This window comes from Oncorhynchus tshawytscha, linkage group LG13 (genome assembly GCF_018296145.1).
Source record: "Oncorhynchus tshawytscha isolate Ot180627B linkage group LG13, Otsh_v2.0, whole genome shotgun sequence".
Taxonomy (NCBI): Eukaryota; Metazoa; Chordata; class Actinopteri; order Salmoniformes; family Salmonidae; genus Oncorhynchus; species Oncorhynchus tshawytscha.
In genome coordinates, this window is record NC_056441.1 from 35895871 (window position 1) to 35921780 (window position 25910).

General features: G+C 42.3%; 1 protein-coding gene across 1 annotated transcript; it reads left to right on the forward strand.

Annotated features, from left to right (window-relative positions):
• Positions 1 to 826: 826 nt before the first annotated feature.
• On the forward strand, positions 827 to 25502 carry LOC112264815 (C-type lectin domain family 4 member M). Its single transcript, XM_042295611.1, has 6 exons — positions 827 to 1084; positions 9303 to 9428; positions 10129 to 10323; positions 12993 to 13210; positions 16234 to 16349; positions 24817 to 25502. The coding sequence occupies exons 1-6, from the start codon at positions 976 to 978 to the stop codon at positions 24965 to 24967; spliced, it is 915 nt and encodes a 304-aa protein (XP_042151545.1). The 5' UTR covers positions 827 to 975; the 3' UTR covers positions 24968 to 25502.
• Positions 25503 to 25910: the final 408 nt, after the last annotated feature.

Here is a 25910-nt window from a genome sequence, read left to right on the forward strand (position 1 = left end):
CCTACCCATACCATAACCCCACTGCCAGCATAGGGCACTCTGTTCACAACGTTGACATCAGAAAACCGCTCACCCACATGATGCCATACACGCGGTGTACGGTTGTGAGGCCGGTTTGACGTACTGCCAAATTATCTAAAATGACATTGGAGGCGGCTTATGGTGGAGAAATTAGCATTAAATTCTCTGGCAACAGCTCTGGTGAATATTCCTGCAGTCAGCATGTTAATTGCACGCTCCCTCAAAACTTGAGACATCTGTGGCATTATGTTGTGTGACAAAACTGCACATTTAAGAGTGGCCTTTAATTGACCCCCCCAGCACAAGGTCCACCTGTGTAATGTTCTTTAAACAGTTTCTTGATATGCCACACCTGTCAGGTGGATGGATTATCTAGGCAAATGAGATATGCTCATTAACAGGGATGTAAACAAATTTGTGCACAACATTTTAGAGAAATACCATTTCTGCGACCAACATTTTACATGTTGCATTTATATTTTTGTTCAGTGTAAATTAGTCCTATTAAATGTCCCACAATACAGACATAAAAAAACACAAAACGATACATAGGCTACTAATCTTATATTCTACTTCAATAGTTAATTAATGGTGTATTAATTAGTACAGTTATTACCTCTTTTTTTTGCACATTTTCTTCAGAATTGTCATAAAAAATGCAAAAAATACATATGTATGGCAATGCACTTATGTCATTATTATGTAATAATATCATTGATCAACAAATTGCTCTAGGCACATGAAACTGCGCAATGTTGAACGATCAGAAACGTCATTCTTCTTGTTGTCCAATGTCCATGCTATATTCCAAAACATGCTCCCCACCTCTGGCTAAATTCTCTGTTTATTTTCACCTCGCATTCACATCATTTGTGACGGGGTGGTATCACAATAGTCTAGTTCTAGCTGCTGAATCAGTTTCTTATTGACGAGGATCACCGTGCGAGAGGCGAGATGGTTGATATGGGATCAACAGCATGCGATGGGATGTATTCTAAACTTATCGACAAAGATAGTCAATATTTGGACGATTCAGAGCTGCGCGGTCCTGAAGTGCACACGGGTAAGAACATCAAAAAGTGTTTCCTGTACAAAGGAATTGATTTAGGGAAATTATACAAATTATCTAAAATGTTACAGTAACGAAAGCAGCAGCTATTGGAAATATCCTTCATGGTTTTCAAATGTATGGCTTGTGGGACAAGAACACAATTCAAATGACTACAATATGACAAAAACAATATGCATCATTTCCAGCAAAGAGAGCCTGATATGAAGGATTTACATTGTAAAGTTTCGGGAGTTACTTTGGTTATGCAGTGTTCACTCAGGCATGATGTGTATTGCATTCAAAATAAAGTTATCTCAGGGTTGCCATGTCGTGTCTTTCATCATTACCTTCTTGTCCAATCAACTCAATAGAATAGCCACCGCTTCTAATTCATATTCAATATGCTTTCTTCCACGTATCTGATACCATAGCTAAAAGTAAAATAATTATGTAATCGTATATTATAGAACTATCAGAAGTTCTGAAAATCAATAGTTCTTTATCAAGATATGTTAGTTCAATTAAATCTAGCATCTAATGTGAAAAAATATATTTGCGTGCTGTGTCCTTAATATTGCGAAGTAAAAATCATTTCAATTTCAAAATGTGTCAATCTGGTCATCTGGCACCCCCCAGCAGTTGCCTTCCAGCACTAGCATACCAGATTCAACTAGTCAATTTATCTCCAAGCCATTGCTGCAATATGACAAAATGTGCGACAGCTGGGTTCTCCGAGAAACAGATGTGAAAACACTGAGTGCATACAGTGCACCACAGGAAATATTATTTACAGGAATCCCATATAAAATGGGGCATTTTCTCCAAACGGTTAACAAACTACACCCTCTTCCAATTCAGCCCACGTAGTGTTCCCGGAATCCTCCTCCTACCTCGGTGTGCGGTAGCAACGACTCGTCCAAACAAGCTCGCGACATTTAACAGCAAGATACATGTTCTTCGTGTACTGATTGCACATTTGCGTGGACATGTGTAATTTCACAACCTGGAATATCAACAACCATAATCCTGCATTATAAATATGATGGGAGATGTGATTCAACAACAGGCATTTTGTGAATCATCGGGGAGCAAAGAGGTAGCCAACTAGCAACACAGAAGAGCAGAATAGTCAGGAGTTTTCTTCTTTGCATAACTTCTGTTCCTCTTTTAACAGTTGGCACAAAAAAACATCAAATCAACAGTTCTTCAACAATTCTACAAGTACGGAATTAAATTGATAGGGTATATACAGTACCTAATGATTAGTAGCCAGTAGCCTGTTTCCTTCTCAAGCACCCACAATAACAATTGTGTATTCCAATCATTAGGGCTATATTTCAAGGATTACAACATTCTCATTTTATTTGAACCCTTTTTTCTTTTTGTGCAAACCACATAAAAAATGCAGTCGCCCCCACAATACTCTATGCATTGGTTGAAGTTCAATGTTACATGAAAATCGCTCTACCATCATATGCCATGTTGGCTTAGATCAATGTCGATTAAAGTGTGCAAATCAACTTCATTGGAGGTACACAACACATTCCCCGCCTTTCATCCCAGCCGTCCGGCCGTTACCGAGAACACCATAGCGGATTTTCGTGTTAGAAGAAAAATATAATTATTGCCCTGACCTAGCTCAACATAGACGTTGGATAAGAACAAGACGACAGTGTCCATAGAGTGACAATTAGACTTACCACCTTTCGGACTGAAATCGTTTGTAGGGGCAACAGTTATGATAACATGTATAATTTATCCTCTCACGTGAAAATCTCTGTCCATTAAGAACCAACGATGTGCTGCTTCCTTTTTGTAGCATTTCTGACTATGCTAACATCTTTTCAGCTGAATCTCAGTTCTAAAACCAGACCAAAGCACTTGGGTTGCGCAGCAACAGCACTAGTAGCTAGCTAACACCAGTCGGATGAGAGGCAAGTACAAGAAAAGGAAGGTATCTATATTTTGCTAAGGAAGGTTTTTCACATGGCTGAAGTCGATCTGTTTAAACTGTTGGCCTTAACAATTGCATGTAAACAGAGTTAAAAAAATAAGCACAAATAATGCCTTGATCACACTGACAGTGTCATTGCATTTTGGTACACCAGAAGTACACTTACACCTTGATCACACCGACCGTGTCATTGCATTTTGGTACACCAGAAGTAAACTTACACCTTGATCACACGGACCGTGTCATTGCATTTTGGTACACCAGAAGTACACTTACACCTTGATCACCCCGACCGTGTCATTGCATTTTGGTACACCAGAAGTAAACTTACACCTTGATCACACGGACCGTGTCATTGCATTTTGGTACACCAGAAGTACACTTACACCTTGATCACCCCGACCGTGTCATTGCATTTTGGTACACCAGAAGTACACTCACGCCTCGATCACACCGACAGTGTCATTGCATTTTGGTACACCAGAAGTACACTCACGCCTCGATCACACCGACAGTGTCATTGCATTTTGGTACACCAGAAGTACACTCACGCCTCGATCACACCGACAGTGTCATTGCATTTTGGTACACCAGAAGTACACTCACGCCTTGATCACACCGACATTGTCATTGCATTTTGGTACACCAGAAGTACACTCACGCCTCGATCACACCGACAGTGTCATTGCATTTTGGTACACCAGAAGTACACCCACGCCTCGATCACACCGACAGTGTCATTGCATTTTGGTACACCAGAAGTACACTCACGCCTCGATCACACCGACAGTGTCATTGCATTTTGGTACACCAGAAGTACACTCACGCCTTGATCACACCGACATTGTCATTGCATTTTGGTACACCAGAAGTACACTCACGCCTCGATCACACCGACAGTGTCATTGCATTTTGGTACACCAGAAGTACATTCATTTCCCAATGAAACGCTGCGTTTGCCTTGCAGCATTGCATTGCAGAGGCAGTTGCGGTGTGTCCTGTGTGGTGCATGTGTTGAATTGGTTGCAGAAGGTGAATGTTGAACTTTTGTTGCACACATATCCAGATGATGCGGTGTCCCATTTTGCACAATTGCTACAGTGACGCTCATAGTGGGGAGTTGCAGTCAAGTGCTAACAGTCAGTATCTAAATAATATGTTCGAACAGTCAGTATCTAAATAATATCTGTGAAATGCTTGATAGTGTATGTGTTGTAAACAGAGAGGTCTACTTTCTCGGGAACCTGAATATTGACTGGTTTTCATCAAGCTGTCCTCTCAAGAGGAAGCTTCTTACCGTAACCAGGTCCTGTAATCTGGTTCAGGTTATTAATCAACCTACCAGGGTGTTTACAAACACTACAGGGAACAAGATCATCCACATGTATCAATCACATTTTTACTAATGCTGTAGAACTTTGTTCTAAAGCCATATCCGTACCCATTGGATGCAGTGATCACAATATAGTGGCTATATCCAGGAAAGCCAAAGTTCCAATAGCTGGGACTAAAATCATGTATAAGAGATCATACAAAAAAAATTGCTGTGACTCTTATGTGGGTGAGGTTAAAAATATTTGTTGGTCTGATGTGATTAATGAGGAGCATCCAGACGTTGCACTTGATCAATTTATGAAATTGTTTCTTCCAATTATTGATAAACATGCACCTGTTAAGAAACTGACTGTTAGAATTGTTAAGGCTCCATGGATTGATGAGGAATTGAAAAACTGTATGGTTGAAAGAGATGGGGCAAAATGAGTGGCTAATAAGTCTGGCTGTACATCTGACTGGCTTACAAATTGAGAAATGTGACTAAACTCAACAAAAAGAAGAAACTTTATTATGAAGCCAAGATCACTGATATAAAGAATGATGCAGGAAAACTTGATTACTTCAAATTAAATTATGGGCAGAAAGACAAATTCAACTCCATCTATCATCGAATCATATGGCTTATTCATCACAAAACCATTTGATGTTGCCAATTATTTTAATGAGTATTTCATTGGCAAAGTGTGCAAACTTATGCAGGAAATGCCCACGACAAACAGTGAGCAATTATATTCATGCATAAAAAACAAATAATGAAATAAAAGCAGTGCAAGTTTGAGTTTTGTAAAGTTAGTGTGGGAGAGGTGGAAAATTATTGTTAATGATCAATAATGCCAAACCACTTGGCATTGACAACTTAGATGGAAAGCTACTGAGGATGTTAGCTAACTCTATAGCCACTCCTATCTGTCATATTTTTAATCTGAGCCTAGAGGAAAGTCTTTGTCCTCAGGCCTGGAGGGAAGCCAAAGTAATTCCGCTACCCAAGAGTGGTAAAGTGGCCTTTACTGGTTCTAATAGCAGACCTATAAGCTTGCTGCCAGCTCTTAGCACACTGTTGGAAAAAATTATGTTTAACCAAATACAATGCTATTTCTCTGTAAACAAATTAACAACAGATGATTTTCAGCATGCTTATAGAGAAGGGCACTCAACTATCATGCCACAAGGTGAGACCCAGATGCCGACACAGGAGGCAGATGGTTGGAGTCTTACAATGTTTATTAATCCAAAGGGGTAGGCAAGAGAATGGTCGTGGACAGGCAAAAGGTCAAAACCAGATCAGAGTCCAGGAGGTACAGATTGGCAGACAGGCTTGTTGTCAAGGCAGGCAGAATGGTCAGGCAGGCGGGTACAAGGTCCAGAAACAGGCAAGGGTCAAAACTGGGAGGACTAGAAAAAGGAGAATGTAAAAAGCAGGAGAACGGGAAAACCGCTGGTTGACTTGGAAACATACAAGACGAACTGGCACAGAGAGAGACAGGAAACACAGGGACAAATACACTGGGAAAACAAGCGACACCAGGAGGGGGTGGAGACAATAACGAGGACAGGTGAAACTGATCAGAGTGTGACATCAACATGTACTGCACTGACACAAATGACTGATGATTGGTTGAAAGAAATTGGTAATAAGAAGATTGTGGGAGCTGTACTGTTAGATTTCAGAGCAGCCTTTGATATTATTGACCATAACCTGTTGTTGAAAGCACCTAAGTTTTATGGCTTTTCAACCTCTGCCAGATTGTGGATTCTGAGGTATCTATCCAATAGAACTCAAAGGGTTTTCTTTAATGGATGCGTCTCTAATGTAAAACATGTAAAGTGTGGTGTACCGCATGGTAGCTTTCTAGGCCCTCTACTATTTTCTATTTTTACCAATGACCTGCCACGGGCTTTAAACAAAGCATGTGTCCATGTGTCCATGTGTCCATGTATGCGTCCATGTATGCTGATGACTCAACCATATACGCATCAGCAACCACAGCTAATGAAGTCACTGAAACCCTTAACAAAGAGTTGCAGTCTGTTTTGGAATAGGTGGCCAGTAATTAGCTGGTCCTGAACATCTCTAAAATTAAGAGCATTGTATTTGGTACAAGTCATTCCTTAAGTGCTAGACCTCAGTTGAATCCGGTAATGAATGGTGTGGCTGTTGAACAAGTTGAGGAGACTAAATTACTTGGCGTTACCTTAGATTGTAAATTGTCATTGTCAAAACATATAGATTCAATGGTTGCAAAGATAGGGAGAAGTCTAGCCGTAATAAAGAAATGCTCAGCTTTTTTGACACCACACTCCAAAAAGCAAGTTCTGCAGGCTCTAGTTTTGTCTAATCTTGATTATTGTCCAGTCGTGTGGTCCAGTGCTGCAAGGAAAATACCTAGTTAAGCTGCAGCTGGCCCAGAACAGAGCGGCACGTTTTGCTCTTAATTGTAATCAGAGGGCTGATATAAATACTATGCATGCCAGTTTCTCTTGGCTAAGAGATGAGGAGAGACTGCATCACTTCTTCTTTTTATAAGACACATTCATGTGTTGAAAATAGAGGTCGACCGATTATGATTTTTCAACGCCGATACCGATTATTTGAGGCCCCAAAAAGCCGATACCGATTAATCGGCCGATTAAAAAATACATAATAATAATAATAAATTAATAATATCTATATTTTTTTAAATGTTATTTATTTGTAATAATGACAATTACAACAATACTGAATGCTGGCAAAATCGCACTAAAGTGCTGTTTGAATGAATGCTTACGAGCCTGCTGCTGCCTACCATCGCTCAGTCAGAATGCTCTATCAAATCATAGACTTAATTCTAACATAATACCACACAGAAATACGAGCCTTTGGTGATTAATATAGTCGAATCCGGAAACTATCATTTCGAAAACAAAACGTTTATTATTTCAGTGAAATATGGAACCGTTCGGCATTTTATCTAACGGGTGGCATCCCTAGCCTTCAATGTAATGTCATAATGTACATAATGTTATGTACAATTCTGGTAAATTAGTTCGCAATGAGCCAGGCTGCCCAAGCTGTTGCATATACCCTGACTCTGCATGCAATGAACGCAAGAGAAATTACACAATTTCACCTGGTTAATATTGCCTGCTAACCTGGATTTCTTTTAGCTAAATATGTAGGTTTAAAAATATACACTTCTGTGTATTGATTAAGAAAGGCATTGGTGTTTATGGTTAGGTACAGTCGTCCAACGATTGTGCTTTTTTCACAAATGCGCTTTTGTTAAATCATCCCCCAGCGTTGCATTGATTATATGCAACGCAGGACACACTAGATAAACAAGTAATATCATGAACCATGTGTAGTTATAACTAGTAATTATGATTGATTGATTGTTTTTTATAAGATAAGTTTAATGCTAGCTAGCAACTTACCTTGGCTTCTACTGCATTCGCGTAACAGGCAGGCTCCTCGTGGAGTGCAATGAGAGGCAGGTGGTTAGAGCGTTGGACTAGTTAAATGTAAGGTTGCAAGATTGGATCCCCCGAGCTGACAAGGTGAAAATCTGTCGTTCTGCCCCTGAACAAGGCAGTTAACCCACCGTTCCTAGGCCGTTCTTAACTGACTTGCCTAGTTAAATAAAAGTTTACATCTTCTTCTTCTTTTTTATCGGCAAAATCGGAGCCCAAAAATACCAATTTCCGATTGTTATGAAAACGTGAAATCGGCCCTAATTAATCGGCCATTCCGATTAATCGGTCGACCTCTAGTTGAAAATCCCAAGTTGTTTGCATAGTCAACTTACACACAGCTCTGTCACACACACGTATTCCACCAGCCATGCCACCAGGGGTCTTTTCATAGTCCCCAAATCAAGAAAAATAGTGTGTGCTTGTGTTCCTAACTCCAACAGTGCAGTAGTATCTAACAATTCACAACAATAGAAAACAAATCCAAAGGTAAAAGTATGGAAATAAGAAATATATAAATATTAGATTGAGCAATGTCACAGTGGCATTGACTAAAATACAGTAGAATAGAATATATAGAACATATATACATTTGAGATAAGTAAAGCAGCATGTAAACATTATTTAAACATTATTAAAGTGACTAGTGTTCCATTATTAAAGTGGCCAATGATTCCAAGTCTAGGGCATCAGCCTCTACACAGGTGCACCTTCTGCTGGTGACAATAAAAGGCCACTTTAAAATGTTTTTTTCACACAACACAATGCCACAAGTGTCTCAAGTTTTGAGGGAGTGTGCAATTGGCACGCTGACTGCAGGAATGTCCACCAGAGTTGTTGCCAGATAATTTTCTTATTTCTCTACCATAAGCTGCCTCCAACGTCATTTTAGTGCACCTGGCACCTACTACCATACCCCATTCAAAGGCACTTAAATCTTTTGTCTTGCCCATTCACCCTCTCAATGGCACACATACACAATCCATGTCTCAATTGTCTCAAGGCTTAAAAAAATCCTTCTTTAACTTGTCTCCTCCATTTCATCTACACTGATTGAAGTGGATTTAACAAGTGACATCAGTAAGGAATCATAGCTTTCACCTGGATTCACCTGGTCAGTTTTGTATACTCCGTGTATTTAGGCTTGCTAATGGCATGTCATAGCACCTCTCTTTCAATTATACTTAATAGTTTTTGATTTCATACTTATTTTCCATACTTTGTACAATGATTCATGAAGTCTATAAAAAAAACACATATGTTTCTTTGTCTGTAGGATTAGTTGAAATTCTGAGAAGATTTCAGTGTAAGCATGTTGTCCATCCCCAACCTGCAGACAGTAGGCTGTAGTATAGTATCTGACTGTGCCATCAAGTGTTTCCGGTGCACAAAAGCCCCCCAAAACTGCATACAGGGCAATTAGCACCAACATTTTCAACTGAAACAGAGCTCAATACACTGGTGTCATGTACTTCTCTGTGTCCTCCATAACAGTGTCTGTTCCCTCACTGAGAGCAGGCTCCAGACAGAGTGGCCAAGGGCCCTACAGGTTAGCCACGGGCTGCCTGGCCACACTCTGCGCTGTCCTGCTGCTGTCCATCATCGCTGTGAGCACCCACTGTGAGTAATCAAACACACAACCACCACACAACGTTGCTTCAATGGTGCCTCCATAAACCACTTCCTGATGTACCATTGTGTCCCAATGAGGGGAGGGGAGGGGAGGGTGGATTCATGGAATCTGAATGCAGTGTGTTGGGCTGCCAGGGAATTACATTGTGAAACATGTCTTCCCCAGCCAACAAAGTTTAAGTGCTACCAGTAACTTATTTGTGTTGTATCATTTATTTCCCACATCTCAATGGTCCCAAGGGTTAGTCATACGGTTAGCAGTGTGGTTAAGGATTGGTTTAAAATCAGATTTTTTGTCTCCAGTACATGTGTCATCCCAGTAAATGCAACCTGCATAAAACAACTGATATGAAACTCTACGTGCACACTGACAAAGTGTGAGGTCAAAAAGCGGTGTTGAGTCAGTGATTGCTGCTCCTGAACAAATCTTACCCTGAACAAATATTAGGGCCGCAGTTGACGATTTCATCCTCAGCTCGTTAATGAATAGACATTTGCTTGTTTTGTTCCATGGCGATACCTTCCCATGACTTATGGCTGCCAAGTTCAACTAGCCTTATCAAAGGAACCTTGCCACATCTGCCCTACACTCATCTTATACTTTGTCTTTGCCTTCCATTCTTTAAAGACTTGTTGTTTTTCCTGGATGCTTTGGCCTGAAGTCCCCTGCTTCTTGTCTTCCTCTCAGATAAGAACCTTTATCAGAGCTTGCGCAATGAGCATCAGGCTCCTCTGCCTCAGAATGACTCTGGTGGTCAAATCCAGATGCAGAGGCAGACCACCAATGTGACCACCCTGACTGAAGCCCTGAGAAAATTGCAGATGGAGAAAGAAGACCTTGTGAAGGAGAGAGATGAACTTCTGGCTAGGTTGGCCAAATCAGGTCAGCTGTGTTCGTGTGTGTGTGTGTGTGTGTGTGTGTGTGTGTGTGTGTGTGTGTGTGTGTGTGTGTGTGTGTGTGTGTGTGTGTGTGTGTGTGTGTGTGTGTGTGTGTGTGTGTTCGTGTGTTTGTGTGTGTGTGTGTTTGTATGTGTGTGTGTGTGTGTGTGTGTGTCATGACTTCAGGGGTGCAACTTTCATTAGGGACATTCTGAAATTGCATTTTTGTCCCCCCCAGTTTTATCATTGGAATGTGATTCAAAACGAGGCAAAGGTGTGATTTAGGACCATGTGAAAGCCTCCGAGCAGTTGGGTAGGCTGTTTGGAGTGTTTATCCGACTGGATAAAAAAAAAGAAAATAAGTTATGTCTATGGGATCAATATCATCCCAAATGTCTTCGCAAATGTAAATCACCAATCCACAAATATAAATCACTTTCCAAAAATGTAAATCACCAATCAACAAATGTAAATTACTATCCACAAATTTCCAACATTTCCAAAAATTACTATCCACACTTTCCAAAAATGTAAATACACCACAATAGTGTTGCAAATATAAAGTAATCTAGGTCAAGGGTTTCGATTATTTACGTTGGACATACTATGGTTACACATATGGTTAACATATTATGGTTACCATACTATACATTTCTGCAGCCCTGAAAGGCAGGCATCAACATGGCCGAACGAAAGGCTGCCAGCAATTTACAGTGCCTTGCGAAAGTATTCGCCCCCCTTGAACTTTGCGACCTTTTGCCACATTTCAGGCTTCAAACATAAAGATATAAAACTGTATTTTTTTGTGAAGAATCAACAACAAGTGGGACACAATCATGAAGTGGAACGACATTTATTGGATATTTCAAACTTTTTTAACAAATCAAAAACTGAAAAATTGGGCGTGCAAAATTATTCAGCCCCCTTAAGTTAATACTTTGTAGCGCCACCTTTTGCTGCGATTACAGCTGTAAGTCGCTTGGGGTATGTCTCTATCAGTTTTGCACATCGAGAGACTGAAATGTTTTCCCATTCCTCCTTGCAAAACAGCTCGAGCTCAGTGAGGTTGGATGGAGAGCATTTGTGAACAGCAGTTTTCAGTTCTTTCCACAGATTCTCGATTGGATTCAGGTCTGGACTTTGACTTGGCCATTCTAACACCTGGATATGTTTATTTTTGAACCATTCCATTGTAGATTTTGCTTTATGTTTTGGATCATTGTCTTGTTGGAAGACAAATCTCCGTCCCAGTCTCAGGTCTTTTGCAGACTCCATCAGGTTTTCTTCCAGAATGGTCCTGTATTTGGCTCCATCCATCTTCCCATCAATTTTAACCATCTTCCCTGTCCCTGCTGAAGAAAAGCAGGCCCAAACCATGATGCTGCCACCACCATGTTTGACAGTGGGGATGGTGTGTTCAGGGTGATGGCTGTGTTGCTTTTACGCCAAACATAACGTTTTGCATTGTTGCCAAAAAGTTCAATTTTGGTTTCATCTGACCAGAGCACCTTCTTCCACATGTTTGGTGTGTCTCCCAGGTGGCTTGTGGCAAACTTTAAACAACACTTTTTATGGATATCTTTAAGAAATGGCTTTCTTCTTGCCACTCTTCCATAAAGGCCAGATTTGTGCAATATACGACTGATTGTTGTCCTATGGACAGAGTCTCCCACCTCAGCTGTAGATCTCTGCAGTTCATCCAGAGTGATCATGGGCCTCTTGGCTGCATCTCTGATCAGTCTTCTCCTTGTATGAGCTGAAAGTTTAGAGGGACGGCCAGGTCTTGGTAGATTTGCAGTGGTCTGATACTCCTTCCATTTCAATATTATCGCTTGCACAGTGCTCCTTGGGATGTTTAAAGCTTGGGAAATCTTTTTGTATCCAAATCCGGCTTTAAACTTCTTCACAACAGTATCTCGGACCTGCCTGGTGTGTTCCTTGTTCTTCATGATGCTCTCTGCTCTTTTAACGGACCTCTGAGACTATCACAGTGCAGGTGCATTTATACGGAGACTTGATTACACACAGGTGGATTGTATTTATCATCATTAGTCATTTAGGTCAACATTGGATCATTCAGAGATCCTCACTGAACTTCTGGAGAGAGTTTGCTGCACTGAAAGTAAAGGGGCTTTCTATCGCGATAACTTTTTTCTATGTGTGAGAACTTCTTGTCTACGCATGAGAACCTGTTGTCTACGCATGAGAACCTCTTGTCTACGCATGATAACTTCTTGTCTTTTTCTTGTCGTCAAATCCCTGCCAAAAGTCAGGTGACCTAAGCGCTGGAGTTGCAGGTTTGCCAGATCTGTCATGTTTGCGCATATCTCTCCGATGTGAAAATCTTTATGGCAGTGATTTTACTTAAGGCCCTCGTTTTACAAATACAAATCAAAAGGTGTTTGTTTGTGGATCGTGAATTGCATTAGTGGAAAGTGATGTACATTTGTGGATTGGTGATTTACATTTGTGGATTGGGGATTTACATTTGTGGATTGGGGATTTACATTTGTGGAAAGTGATTTACATTTGTGAATACATTTGGTATGATATTGATCCCATATGTGTCCCCTCCACTTCTAAAACCAAAGTTGCGCCCCTGCGTGACATGATGCTGAAGTAAATCAAACATTTGCTGTCGATCTAAATCCTACCTTCTGCTGTGTATGACAGAACCAGAGCAAACATCACCCACATTACTCCCATCTCCACTGTCACCTCCGTCAATCCCATTGCCCCCTTCAACCCCACTAACCTGTCCTCCGGACTGGCTGGTGTTCAACAGAAGCTGCTACTACATCTCCACCAGGAGTTTGACCTGGCCGGACAGCCAGACCTGGTGCAAGGAGAAAATAGGACACCTGGCCATCATACACACTGCTGAGGAACAGGTGAGAGAGAGGGGAGAGCGAGGCAGGGATGGGGGAAGAGAGAGAAGGGGGTGGAGTTAAAGATGGAAAGAGAGGTAGGAAAAAGGAGAAAGGAGGGTGGGAAAGAGAGTAGAGGAGGAGAGATGTGGTGGATTAGACACTGTTGATTTTCTCTTTTCTCAAATATCTGGCAAGGCTGGAAATAGCCAATCAATAGGGAAGATAAAGTCCAACGTCAACAAGAGAGTGTTGGGGTTCATGATAATAGTCTAAACCAATTTCTCCTGGTAGAATGGAGTAATTGAGGGAATGTTCTTTAATCATGTCTCCTGTTGTAGACGTCGCCATTCACATCCCAATGTAATCTTGTCACGCCCTGGTCTTAGTATTTTGTGTTTTCTTTATTAATTTGGTCAGGCCAGGGTGTGACATGGGTTTTGTATGTGGTGTGTTTTGTCTTGGGGTTTTTGTTAGGTATTGGGTTTGTATTATAGTAGGGGTATCTAGCATAGTCTATGGCTGTCTGGAATGGTTCTCAATCAGAGGCAGGTGTTTATCGTTGTCTCTGATTGGGAACCATATTTAGGCAGCCATATTCTTTGAGTGTTTCGTGGGTGATTGTTCCTGTCTTTGTGTTTGTTGTCACCAGATAGGCTGTTTAGATTTTCTCACATTTATTGTTTTTGTTAGTTTATTCATGTATAGTTTTCTTCATTAAAAAACATGAATAACAATCACGCTGCATTTTGGTCCGCCTCTACTTCACCTAAAGAAAACCGTTACAGAATCACCCAGCACAACAGGACCAAGCGGCGTGGTAATGGGCAGCAGCAGGAGCAGCGAAAGGAGGACTGGACATGGGAGGATGAATTGGACGGTAAAGGACCCTGGGCACAGCCTGGAGAATATCGCTGCCCCAAAGAAGAACTGGAGGCGGCGAAAGCAGAGAGGCGCTGGTATGAGGAGGCAGAACGGCGACGCGGATGGAATCCCGAGAGTCAGCCCCAAAAATGTCTTGGGGGGCTCACAGGGAGTATGGCTTCGCCAGGTAGGAGACCTGCGCAAACTTCCTGTGCTTACCGGGGGCTAGAGAGGCCGGGCAGGCACCGTGTTATGCTGTGGTGCGCACAGTGTCTCCAGTGCGGGTGCATAGCCCGGTGCGGTACATTCCAGCTCCGCGTATCGGCCGGGCTAGAGTGAGCATCGAGCCAAGTGCCATGCAGCCGGCTCTACGCATCTGATCCCCAGTGCGTCTCCTTGGGCCGGCTTACATGGCACCAGCCTTGCGCTCGGTGTCTCCGGTTCACCTGCATAGCCCAGTGCGGGCTATTCCACCTCGCCGCACTGGCAGGGCGACCGGGAGTATTCAACCAGGTAAGGTTGGGCAGGCTCGGTGCTCAAGAGCTCAAGTGCGCCTGCACGGTCCGGTCTATCCAGTACCACCTCCACGCATCAGCCCTCCGGTGGCAGCTCCCCGCACCAGGCTTCCTGTGCGTGTTCTCGGCCCAGTACCACCAGTGCCAGCACCACGCATCAGACCTACAGTGCGCCTCGCCTGTCCAGCGCTGCCAGAGCCTTCCTCCTCTACAGCGCTGCCGGAGTCTCCCGCCTGTTCAGCGCAGTCAGAGCCTTCCTCCTCTCCAGCTCTGTCGGAGTCTCCCGCCTGTTTAGCGCTGCCAGAGCCTTCCGCCTCTACAGCGCTGCCGGAGTCTCCCGCCTGTTCAGAGCTGCCAGTCTGCAAGGAGCTGCCAGTCTGCAAGGAGCTGCCAGTCTGCAAGGAGCTGCCAGTCTACAAGGAGCTGCCAGTCTGCAAGGAGCTACCAGAGCTGCCAGTCTGCAGGATGCCGCCAGAGCTGCCAGTCTGCAAGGAGCCGCCAGAGCTGCCAGTCTGCAAGGAGCCGCCAGAGCTGCCAGTCTGCAAGGAGCCGCCAGAGCTGCCAGTCTGCAAGGAGCCGCCAGTCAGCATGGAGCAGCCAGAGCCGCCAGTCAGCATGGAGCAGCCAGAGCCGCCAGTCCGCATGGAGCAGCCAGAGCCGCCAGTCCGCATGGAGCAGCCAGAGCCGCCAGTCAGCATGGAGCAGCCAGAGTCGCCAGTCAGCATGGAGCAGCCAGTCAGCATGGAGCAGCCAGTCAGCATGGAGCAGCCAGAGCAGCCAGTCGGCATGAGGCAGCCAGAGCAGCCAGTCGGCATGGAGCAGCCAGAGCAGCCAGTCGGCATGGAGCAGCCAGAGCAGCCAGTCGGCATGGAGCAGCCAGTCGGCATGGAGCAGCCAGAGTTAGAGTGGGGTCCACGTCCCGCGCCGGAGCCGCCACCGTGGACAGACGCCCACCCGGACCCTCCCCTATGGGTTTAGTTGTGCGGTCGGGAGTCCGCACCTTGGGGGGGGTTCTGTCACGCCCTGGTCTTAGTATTTTGTGTTTTCTTTATTAATTTGGTCAGGCCAGGGTGTGACATGGGTTTTGTATGTGGTGTGTTTTGTCTTGGGGTTTTTGTTAGGTATTGGGTTTGTATTATAGTAGGGGTATCTAGCATAGTCTATGGCTGTCTGGAATGGTTCTCAATCAGAGGCAAGTGTTTATCGTTGTCTCTGATTGGGAACCATATTTAGGCAGCCATATTCTTTGAGTGTTTCGTGGGTGATTGTTCCTGTCTTTGTGTTTGTTGTCACCAGATAGGCTGTTTAGGTTTTCTCACATTTATTGTTTTTGTTAGTTTATTCATGTATAGTTTTCTTCATTAAAAAACATGAATAACAATCACGCTGCATTTTGGTCCGCCTCTACTTCACCTAAAGAAAACCGTTACAAATCTTGTCTCCTGTTGTAGACGTCATAATTCACATCCCAATGTAATCGTGTCTCCTGTTGTAGACGTCATAATTCACATCCCAATGTAATTGTGTCTCCTGTTGTAGACGTCATCATTCACATCCCAATGTAATCATGTCTCCTGTTGTAGACGTCATCATTCACAATCCCAATGTAATCATTTCTCCTGCTGTAGACATTGTCACATCCCAATGTAATCATGTCTCCTGCTATAGACGTTTCTGTGGAACCAGTTACCTCGGGGCCACTGGAATGCCTACTGGTTTGGAATCAGTGACGAGACGGCTGAGGCAGACTGGCTTTGGGTCGATGGAACCAAATTGGTCGGGGGGTAAGTTTTTGGCTTTGCTGGGCTACAACAAAAATGTGGGTGGGTTTCGTGGATGCCTAGATTCAATCAGATCAGGCGTTAACTGGCGATAGCAGACACCCGCACAAGGGGGATGTTTTGGCGGAGTGTCAGAGGTAGAACTGCGTTGGAGCCGTCATATCGCTGCTCTTGCTATCATTGTCACAAGTCACCCCCACCCTACTCAGATTAGAAGTTCAGAGCGAGAAAGTGCAGGCTGTATAGAAATAATGACGCTCAAATTGAAAAATCCTGAAATAAAATAATAAGGGTTTCTGTCATCGTAATGGAGGTGTAGATTACATCTCACAAGGCTGCATGGGATTTCTGTTCATGTGACTCCCTGCAGCCAATAGCAATGCCCGCTTCAGGTATAATGCCAGGACAGCTAAAGCAGTTCCACCTCCGACACCGCCAAAACAACCACTATGCCGATGTCTGCTAAAGCAGATCTGGTTGAATAGAGCCCTAAATCTACCCCAGGATTATATTGGATTCAATCAACACTAAATTATTGGCTTCATACACATGGCCTATATTATCTCTGGACTGTGGTGGTTCATTAAAAACATATTGAATCACAGACCGTAGGTCTAACTAACCATGTAAACCACGATTGGGGGATGTTCATTAATCAATCAATCAAACGTATTTAAAAAGACATTCTTACATCAGCAGATGTCGCAAAGTGCTGTACAGAAACCCAGTCTAAAACCCCAAACAGCAAGCAATGCAGATGTAGAATCACGATGACTAGGGAAAAACTCCCTAGAAAGGCCGGAACCTAGAAAGAAACCTAGAGAGGAACCAGGCTCTGAGAGGTGGCCAGTCCTCTTCTGGCTGTGCCGGGTGGAGATTATAAGAGTACATGGCCATTAAGACCAGATTGTTCTTTAAGATGTTCAAACATTCATAGATGACCAGCAGTGATTGTAGAGGGTGCTACAGGTCAGAACCTCAGGACTAAATGTCAGTTGGCTTTTCATAGCCGAGCATTCAGAGATCGAAACAGCAGGTGCGGGACAAGGTAGCACGTCCAGTGAACAGGATCAGGGTTCCATAGCTGCAGGCAGAACAGTCGAAACTGGAGGAGCAGCACGGCCAGGTGAACTGGGGACAGCCAGGAGTCATCAGGCCAGGTAGTCCTGAGGCATGATCCTAGGGCTCAGGTCCTCCGGGTGTGGAGGGAGAGAGAATTCACACAGGACACAGAATAAGACAGGAAAATGACACCAGATACAACAAACTGACCCTAGCCCCCCAGCACATAGACTATTGCAGCATAGATACTGAAGGCTGAGACAGGGGTGGGTTGGGGGACACTGTGGCCCCGTCCGAGGATACCCACGGACAAGACCAACCAGGCAGGATATATAACCACCTTCGCACCCCTACGTCAGACTACACTCAATCATAGGACCTACTGACGAGATGAGTCTACAGTAAAGACTTAAAGGTCGAGACCGAGTCTGTGTCTCTCACATGGATAGGCAGACCATTCCATAAATATTGAGCACTATAAGAGAAAGCCCTGCCTCCAGCTGTTTGCTTAGAAATTATAGGGGCAATTTGGAGGCCTGCATCTTGTGACCATATCTGTACCTGTAGGTATGTACGGCAGGACCAAATCGGAGAGATAGGTAGCCCATGTAATGCTTTGTAGGTTAGCAGTGGAGTAATATGATCATTTTTGGGGGTTCTATTCAAGATTCTAGCAACCATGTTTAGCACTAACTGAAGTTTATTTAGTGCTTTATCCGGGTAGACGGAGAGTAGAGCATTGCAGTTGTCTAATCTAGAAGTGACAATAGCATGGATTAAAAGTAAAATATTGCCACCTTCCACTTCCAGGGCAATTTTAGGCAATTTTGGAGCTTCACCCTGTTTCATCGAAATATAAAGCTGTGTGTCGTGAAAGTTAGCATTCTGTTTCCAAATGACATCACCAAGAAGTAGAATATATAGTGAAAACAATAGTGGTCCTAAAACGGCACCTTGAGGAATGCCGAAACTTACAATGGATTTGTCAGAGGACAAAACATCCACAGAGACCAACTGATATCTTTCCGAGAGATAAGATCTAAACCAGGCAAGAACTTGTCCGTGTAGACCAATTCCGGTTTCTAATATCTCCAAAATAATATGGTGATCGATGGTGTAAAAAGCAGGTCTAGGAGCACGAGGTCAGATGCAGAGCTGTGGTCTGACACCATTAAAAGCTAATTTACCACCTCCATTTTTTAAATTTTATTTTACCTTTATTTAACTAGGCAAGTCAGTTAAGAACAAATTCTTATTTTCGATGACGGCCTAGGAACAGTGGGTTAACTGCCTGTTCAGGGGCAGTCTCAGTGCTATGATGGGGTCTAAAACCAGACTGAAGCATTTTGTATACATTATTTATCTTCAGGAAGGCAGTGAGTTGCTGCGCAACAGCTTTTTGTAAATTGTTTGAGAGGAATGGGAGATTCGATATAGGCCGATAGTTTTTACATTTCCGGTCAAGCTTTGGCTTTTTCAAGAGAGGTTTTATTACTGCCACTTTTAGTGTGTTTGTTACACATCTGGTGGATAGGGAGCCATTTAAGCTGCTCTTTCAGTAGTTTAGTTGGAATAGGATCCAGTGTCAAGAGATACAGGATTAAACAACTTAAGTGTCTCCATTGATCCTAGGTCCTGGATGTTCTGTGCAGACTCAGGACAACTGAGCTTTGGAGAAATACGCAGATTCAAAGAAGAGTCCATCATTTGCTTTCTAATGATCATGATCTTTTCATCGAATAAGTTCATGAATTCCTCCCAGCTGAAGTGAAAGCCATCCTCTCATGTTGAACAGGTTGAACGTTTCTGTCGGCTAGATGAGCGACAACGGTGGGGGGGTTCTGTGCGCATAGTGTTCATGTTAATGTTACTACTTAGCTTTTTCGGCTAGTGGAGGTCCTGTAGAACCATGTCCAGATAAAGCATCCGGGTTAAAAGTTGAATGAAAGAGTTGAGCAAAGAAAAAAACGAAGACTTTGGTAAATGTATTAAAAGTTCAAAACGAAAAGTTTGGCAGATAGCCGAGTAGCAACAAACAGCCCAACAGCACGGAGATAAGTCTGTAAACCAGGATTCAGCCACACCTGTTTAATTTGAGTCTGTGGCATGTAATATGAAAACCTGCTTTATCTTGTACAAATTAACATATTCATGTAGTTTTTCACATTTTTTGTTTACTCAGTCCTATGTTTTCGCAGTTGGTACCTGTGATGCAAACAGCTTATGGTTCATTTGACTGTGTTTTTCATACCCAGGCGTGTGCTATTCTGTAGGCCCCTACCCCATTTGGTTGTCCATCATTACACGTCTGCAGTTGAGCACCTGCCCATTTGCATTGATGGACAGGATCGCAATGGATGACTCTGCCTTTTTATATGCTGTAAATGTGACCTTTTTGGGTGTTGTAGCTGTCTGATAAATTCATGTTTTGCCTTCTGCACGCTCTGAGCCATCCAAAAGATTACCAGAGAGTCTGTATACTGTTATGAGACTATCAACATGCTGCCTAAGGAACTTCTGGGCCAAGAATAGCCCCCCCCTGCCCCACCCCAACACAACTTTCTTTCAAGATGAAATGTTCAATTTCAGTGGGTTTGTCAAATACTTGCAGCCCAACCCCTCCTCCCCAATGTTGTCAATGTTCTATATTTGCATTCTCATTTTGGGCTAATGTAACTTGCAGCTTATTAGGCCCAGTTCCCACATGTTCAATGCAAATGCGGCATTTGAGCTTCTAGAGGTCGGAAAGACAAGATGTCACTGCAAGCATAAACCTTGTCTTGTCAGAACTGCAGGATAAGCACATCGGGATGGACAACCTGGCGTTTGTCAGCGTCAATGTGACTTTCATTGCAATCAGCGTATTTGCCAACGTATTTTTTGCCTTCTGCCTGCTCTGTCCTCAGCGCGGCAGAGAGGGACTCAAACAGCCTATGAAGACACTACTGGAATCTTTAGTTTGCTGCACCATTGTTTTCTTGGTTTCTGTTATTGCAATGAAATATTTCCTCTTCACGGAACATCTGAAGCTCAGGCTCGCTGCTAGTATGCTAGTGGAGTACACTTTCCCCACTAGTATGACAACCTCTGTGTGGCTGAATTTCTTTTACTACACCCAGATCGTCCCTGCTCGGCGAGCTCTCTTCACCCGGGTGAAGAGGAACATCAAAATCATAATTTACTGGGTCCTGTTTATCAACAGGGTCTTGTTTTTGTTTGACATTTCTCTTCATATTCCAGCGATAGTTGATTTACTCAACAGTGCCTCTGGAAATGCAAACGGCACTTACACATCAATGAACAGCACTGCGTCTGCCTCGCCAAGTGCCCTGTTTTACACTGAGATGACACGTCTTGTTTTGAAAATTCTATACATCTTTTTTGGACTCTGTGTGGTCGTCGGGTCGAGCTGTGCCACTGTGCGCTACCTGCACAGACACATGAAGAGCATGAAGGAGAGCGGCAGCCCCTTCTCCGCGCCCCGCCTGCGCAGTCAGATGAGGGCCACCATTACTGGGATCCTGCAGGGAATTCTCTACGTCATTTGCTTTCTGTGGCTCATCTTTTATGTCTTCAAGGACTTTTTCTTTATAACTTTTGACAATAATAGAAATATCTTCTACACAGTCCTCTCTCTGTACACGTTTGGCACCACTGTAAACCTGGGTATTGGTCAGTCGGTTTTCAGACAGAGGGCTGCTGATATTTGGCTCAAGGCTCAACAGGCTGTAAGGTTGTCAAAGTTGCGTGGATGAAACAATCAGTCAGGTGTGTTACACAGAGACTTACGCATTGGTATATTTAAACATGTACTGCTGCGCTGAGTTAAATAGTCTGCCCCAGGATTATATTGATATATAGATATAATCAATGCTAATAATAATCATTTGGATTCATAGACATGGCTTAAATTATTTAAGATTCAATAGTTTATCAACAAAATTCTTGTTTTTTTGAACCAGAATTACACCTTCAACTGTAAGCCTTCACTTGGATTTATTTAAACTGGCCCATAATGTAGTTGGCTATAATCTTTTACAAATTAGTCATTATACTGTATTTATTTACTTTTTTATTTATACTTTTTTTTCTGTTTTTCGTTCATTCTGTGGTCCTCCGTAACTCATCTGGTAGAGAATGGCACTTGCAACGCTAGTAGGTTTGAAATCCGGGACCACCGTAACATGTATGCACACATGACTGTTAGTCGCTTTGGATAAAGGCATCTGCTAAACGGTATATGTTATTATTAGATTTATGTTTCTACATTATGTTTACCATCTGTATCTGAGATACAAATATGTTATGGTACATTTGACTGTGTTTTTCATCAGGCGTGTGATATTCCTATTTGTTCTTCCATCCACTTAACTTATTAAGTGGACTATGATAATGGATTTTAAATAGTAATAGATGATATATAATCTGTTTAGTACATAATACAATACGAAGATTACCAAGATGGATAACTATAGCAAGATGGATAACTAATTGACCTCTATATTTTCTACTACATGACTGTACTTAAAAGAAACTTGTGAAATGTATGACTGTGCTTTGTATGCCCCATAAAGAAATAATATAAAACAGAAAAATAACAAAAATGTGTAACCCAATGGATCTACATGCAGGAGAAATAGGCTATTACAAAATACTGTTCGGACCCCAGAAATAAAATTACTTCCTGCTTTACTCCTATGGGTACACTCAATATTGCCACCAGTCCACCCATCACAGAGCATTGACTTGAATGGTATTGACCATTCTAGTCGTTCTATTTCTATGGGTCCAAATACCTCCCTATATCTCAGGTAGAGGGGAAAAAGAGAAGGCTGCGGCTCCGGAAACATATAACCGCCACGTTCCTCCCCCGCCCCGCCCCCCTGAATCTCCTTGAAAGATCTGTATCACGTTTCGCGCATGTCTTTCTTTACCTCTACTTTACACATATATTTTTTTGTGGTCACCCTCCCTTCACATTTCTCACTGTCAATCGTGTATGATAATTCTTTAAGCTTTACCAGTGAAACATCTGCACGCCAAACTATTTGATCTCAAATTATACTCTTCTTAGTTATGTACAGTGTTGTTTTCGAATCCTGTACAGTGAGCAAATCTTTTAGCAGATAGTGTTAAACAAACTATAGCATACCTGTGTTTTGTTTCGATCAAAGCAGATATTTTGCCTAGTGGTGCATGCTGTTGAGTTGTGGCCGCATGAGAGAAAAATGGTTGATATGCTTCAGTTTGCTGCCATATGACTGGTTTCACATTTTGTCTCCAGCGATCATACGGGTTAAATAGATCGAAAACAATTATAATGTATATTTACAATCACCTTATCCTAGCGACTTACTCATTTACCCAGCTCTTATCAATAGCTCAGCCTCTTATCAATTTGTAAATTACAGTACATGGAGAATTATGTTATTTCTATCTTAAAAAATAAAGTCGCTCCACTTGGAAACCAACAGGTTGCTTAACGTTATTCATTGTTTGATTTGATTGTAAAGGGGGCGGAATTACGAGGGAATTAAGTAGACACACCTCCTCCACATCTTCATTTCTTTGATCTCCACCCCCAAGCGAATAGTGAGTGAATAGTTTCACGTCGTGTTAGTCATATGTAATGGGATACTCATGGTGTACATCCTCCTAGGAAATGTTTAACTAGCAGGTTCTTTCGCGACAAATGCAGCAATAACAAATAATAAAAGATAAGAATATAATCATAAAGTAAATGGCAGTAGAATAGAATACACATTTTAGCAAGAGTATAATTTATAGTCCAATATTTACACGTGTATTGGGGGATGGGGGGGGGAGACGAGTGTTATTCTCATGCTTATATTCAAGGTCAGAATAGACAAGAAAAAATTGCATCAAAGGGGAGTTACGGTCCATTTACGCTCGCAAGTAGAGAATCCTGTACATGCGCAGAGGTTTTGGCACCTTTAGTCCCCGGAAAGAAAGTTCCAGAGAATATGGAAAACAGAAACAGCTACTAACTTAGCTTGTTGTCACCCTAGCTCTGGTTCCTATGGACACTGACCTCTCGGACTGTGTGCTCAGGCAGCAACAGTATTGATCTACAGTAAAATAGGACAGGACCGTCTGTGTATACACACATTTACTGGCTTGTTTTGGTATGCATACTTTGAAAGAGAACCTTTCCCCTTTGGCCCAGTTTCCCTTCCTCATGGGCCCAGAACCTCACTTGTTTTCTCCATGTTCTTCTTCCCTCCTTCAAATTTGTGTCAGCCTGGTCGCCATCATATGATCTCTCTTCCTCATTCTTAATGTGTTTTCAAAGGATATTAGTGTTGCTTCAGATTTCCTTCTCCTTCCCCTTTTTTTGCTTGTCTTATGCTCCTTCCCATTCTTCAGCATTTCTTCCTTATTTCTTCCTCTTTTCTTTCTTTATATATATTTTTTTTTTGGGGGGGGGACATATTCCACTGCTTTGTCTTTCCTTACTACTGCTGCAATTAAGACGGCAGTGACAGAGTGAAGAATATGGTACATTATTTTACATTATCTCACCTTTATAACGGTTTGTCTCATTGAGACAAAGAGAGACCTGTAGAGGCACTGCAGATAACCTAGTTCAGTAGCGCACACCAATGGCCAACAGCTATTCTAGTGAAACATATATTATACGCACACACACACATATATATATATATATACAGTATATATATATATATACACACATACAATTGAAGTCGGAAGTTTACATACACCTTAGCCAAATACATTTAAACTCCCTACTTGAGTATCTGGAACATCGGCATTTCTTGGCAATGTCTCGCATGGAATTGCCTTCATTTCTCAGAACAAGAATAGACTGATGAGTTTCAGAAGAAAGTCATTTTTTTTGCCATTTTGAGCCTATAATCGAACCCACAAATGCTGATGCTCCAGATACTCAACTGGTCTAAAGAAGGCCAGTTTTATTGCTTCTTTAATCAGTACAACAGTTTTCAGCTGTGCTAACATAATTGCAAAAGGGTTTTCTAATGATCAATTAGCCTTTTAAAATTATAAACTTGGATTAGATAACACAACGTGCCATTGGAACACAGGAGTGATGGCTGCTGATGGTTGCTGATAATGGGCCTCTGTACGCCTATGTAGATATTCCATAACAAAATCTGCCGTTTCCAGCTACAATAGTTATTTACAACATTAGCATTGTCTACACTGTATGTCTGATCAATTTGATGTTATTTTAATGGACAGAAAATGTGCTTTTCTTTCAAAAGCAAGGACATTTCTAAATGAAACCAAACTTTTGAACGGTAGTGTATATATGTTGTTTGTATATGATGTACGTAATACCAAGAGATGTTTTGGTTGAATATGTGTTGTTATTTTTAATAATGAAACCATTTTTCTCCCTTTATAGCTTTTGGGAGGAGGGCGAGCCCAACAACCACATTGACGAAGACTGTGGCTACATCGTGAAGACGCGCAAGCTGGAGCGCAAGGCGGTGAGCAGCTGGTACGACGCCCCGTGCACCATGCACTGGCCCTTCATCTGTGAGATCGAGATGTAGGCCTATGCACCTGCTACTTAGAGATAAGCACTTACCAGACTCTTGTTGGACCCAGAATTCCTCCCTGTCAACGTCCATAGTGATAGAACAGTGATGACCAACCCTTCACCTGCAGAGCTACTGGGTATTCAGTTTTTTGCTCCAACCCTGCTCTAACACATCTGTTTCAGCTAACCAAAGTTCGGATGAGCAGCTGATTAGTAGAATCAGGTTTATTAGAGCAGAGAGAGAGCAAGACCTGTAGCTCTTCAGGAAGATGGTTGGCCACCCCTGTTGTAGACTTTTACAGCATTATCAGGTCTGAAGAGCAATGCTTTACTTTAATAGTATCTACTTTCATTTGCTTTTTCAATTAAACTTTTACTCCAGGAGGATCTTATATAGTTACTGTTGTGTCATTGAAGTGGTCACCAAAGTTCAAAATCCTTCTAAAGCAATGTCTGTCAATCAACGGTCATGTTATTTAGATTCATAGAAGAAGAAAAAAAATATATATATAAAAAAAAAAAGATTTATGTAAATGTTTTTCATAAAACAGATGATCAAATGATCTATTCATAACAGTGCAAATGCATTTGATTTGGTTTTGTCAATAAAAATGTTGAAAATGGAAAATAGTTCAGCTTATTTACTATGACATATTATGTTGGACCACACATTTTTACTTCTAGTGGTTCTGGTTAGTTTTGGGAATGGATCATCCAGTTGAAGGTCGAAGGTAATCTGTCTAGACCAACGCGGTTATAAAGTATGTCCTTTTTCAGTGTTGTTCTCTAGGTGATTAGTGTTTGGGGCTGTCAACCGCCAAAGGAAATAACAGAATAGGTGTTATATAGGTGTACAGTTAGCGTATAAGTTACTTGTTTGCTAAATGATTGCTTTGCCTCGCCTATTTACATGTGGGGTGTTGAGCTATTTGAATACTGTGGAGTGAAATCATTCT

Coding starts and splice junctions, on each gene's coding strand:
- LOC112264815 (XM_042295611.1), top strand. CDS start 976: ATGGTTGATATGGGATCAACAGCATGCGATGGGATGTATTCTAAACTT. Junction 1,085..9,302: donor CGGTCCTGAAGTGCACACGG/GTAAGAACATCA, acceptor CCTCCATAACAG/TGTCTGTTCCCTCACTGAGA. Junction 16,350..24,816: donor GGAACCAAATTGGTCGGGGG/GTAAGTTTTTGG, acceptor CTCCCTTTATAG/CTTTTGGGAGGAGGGCGAGC.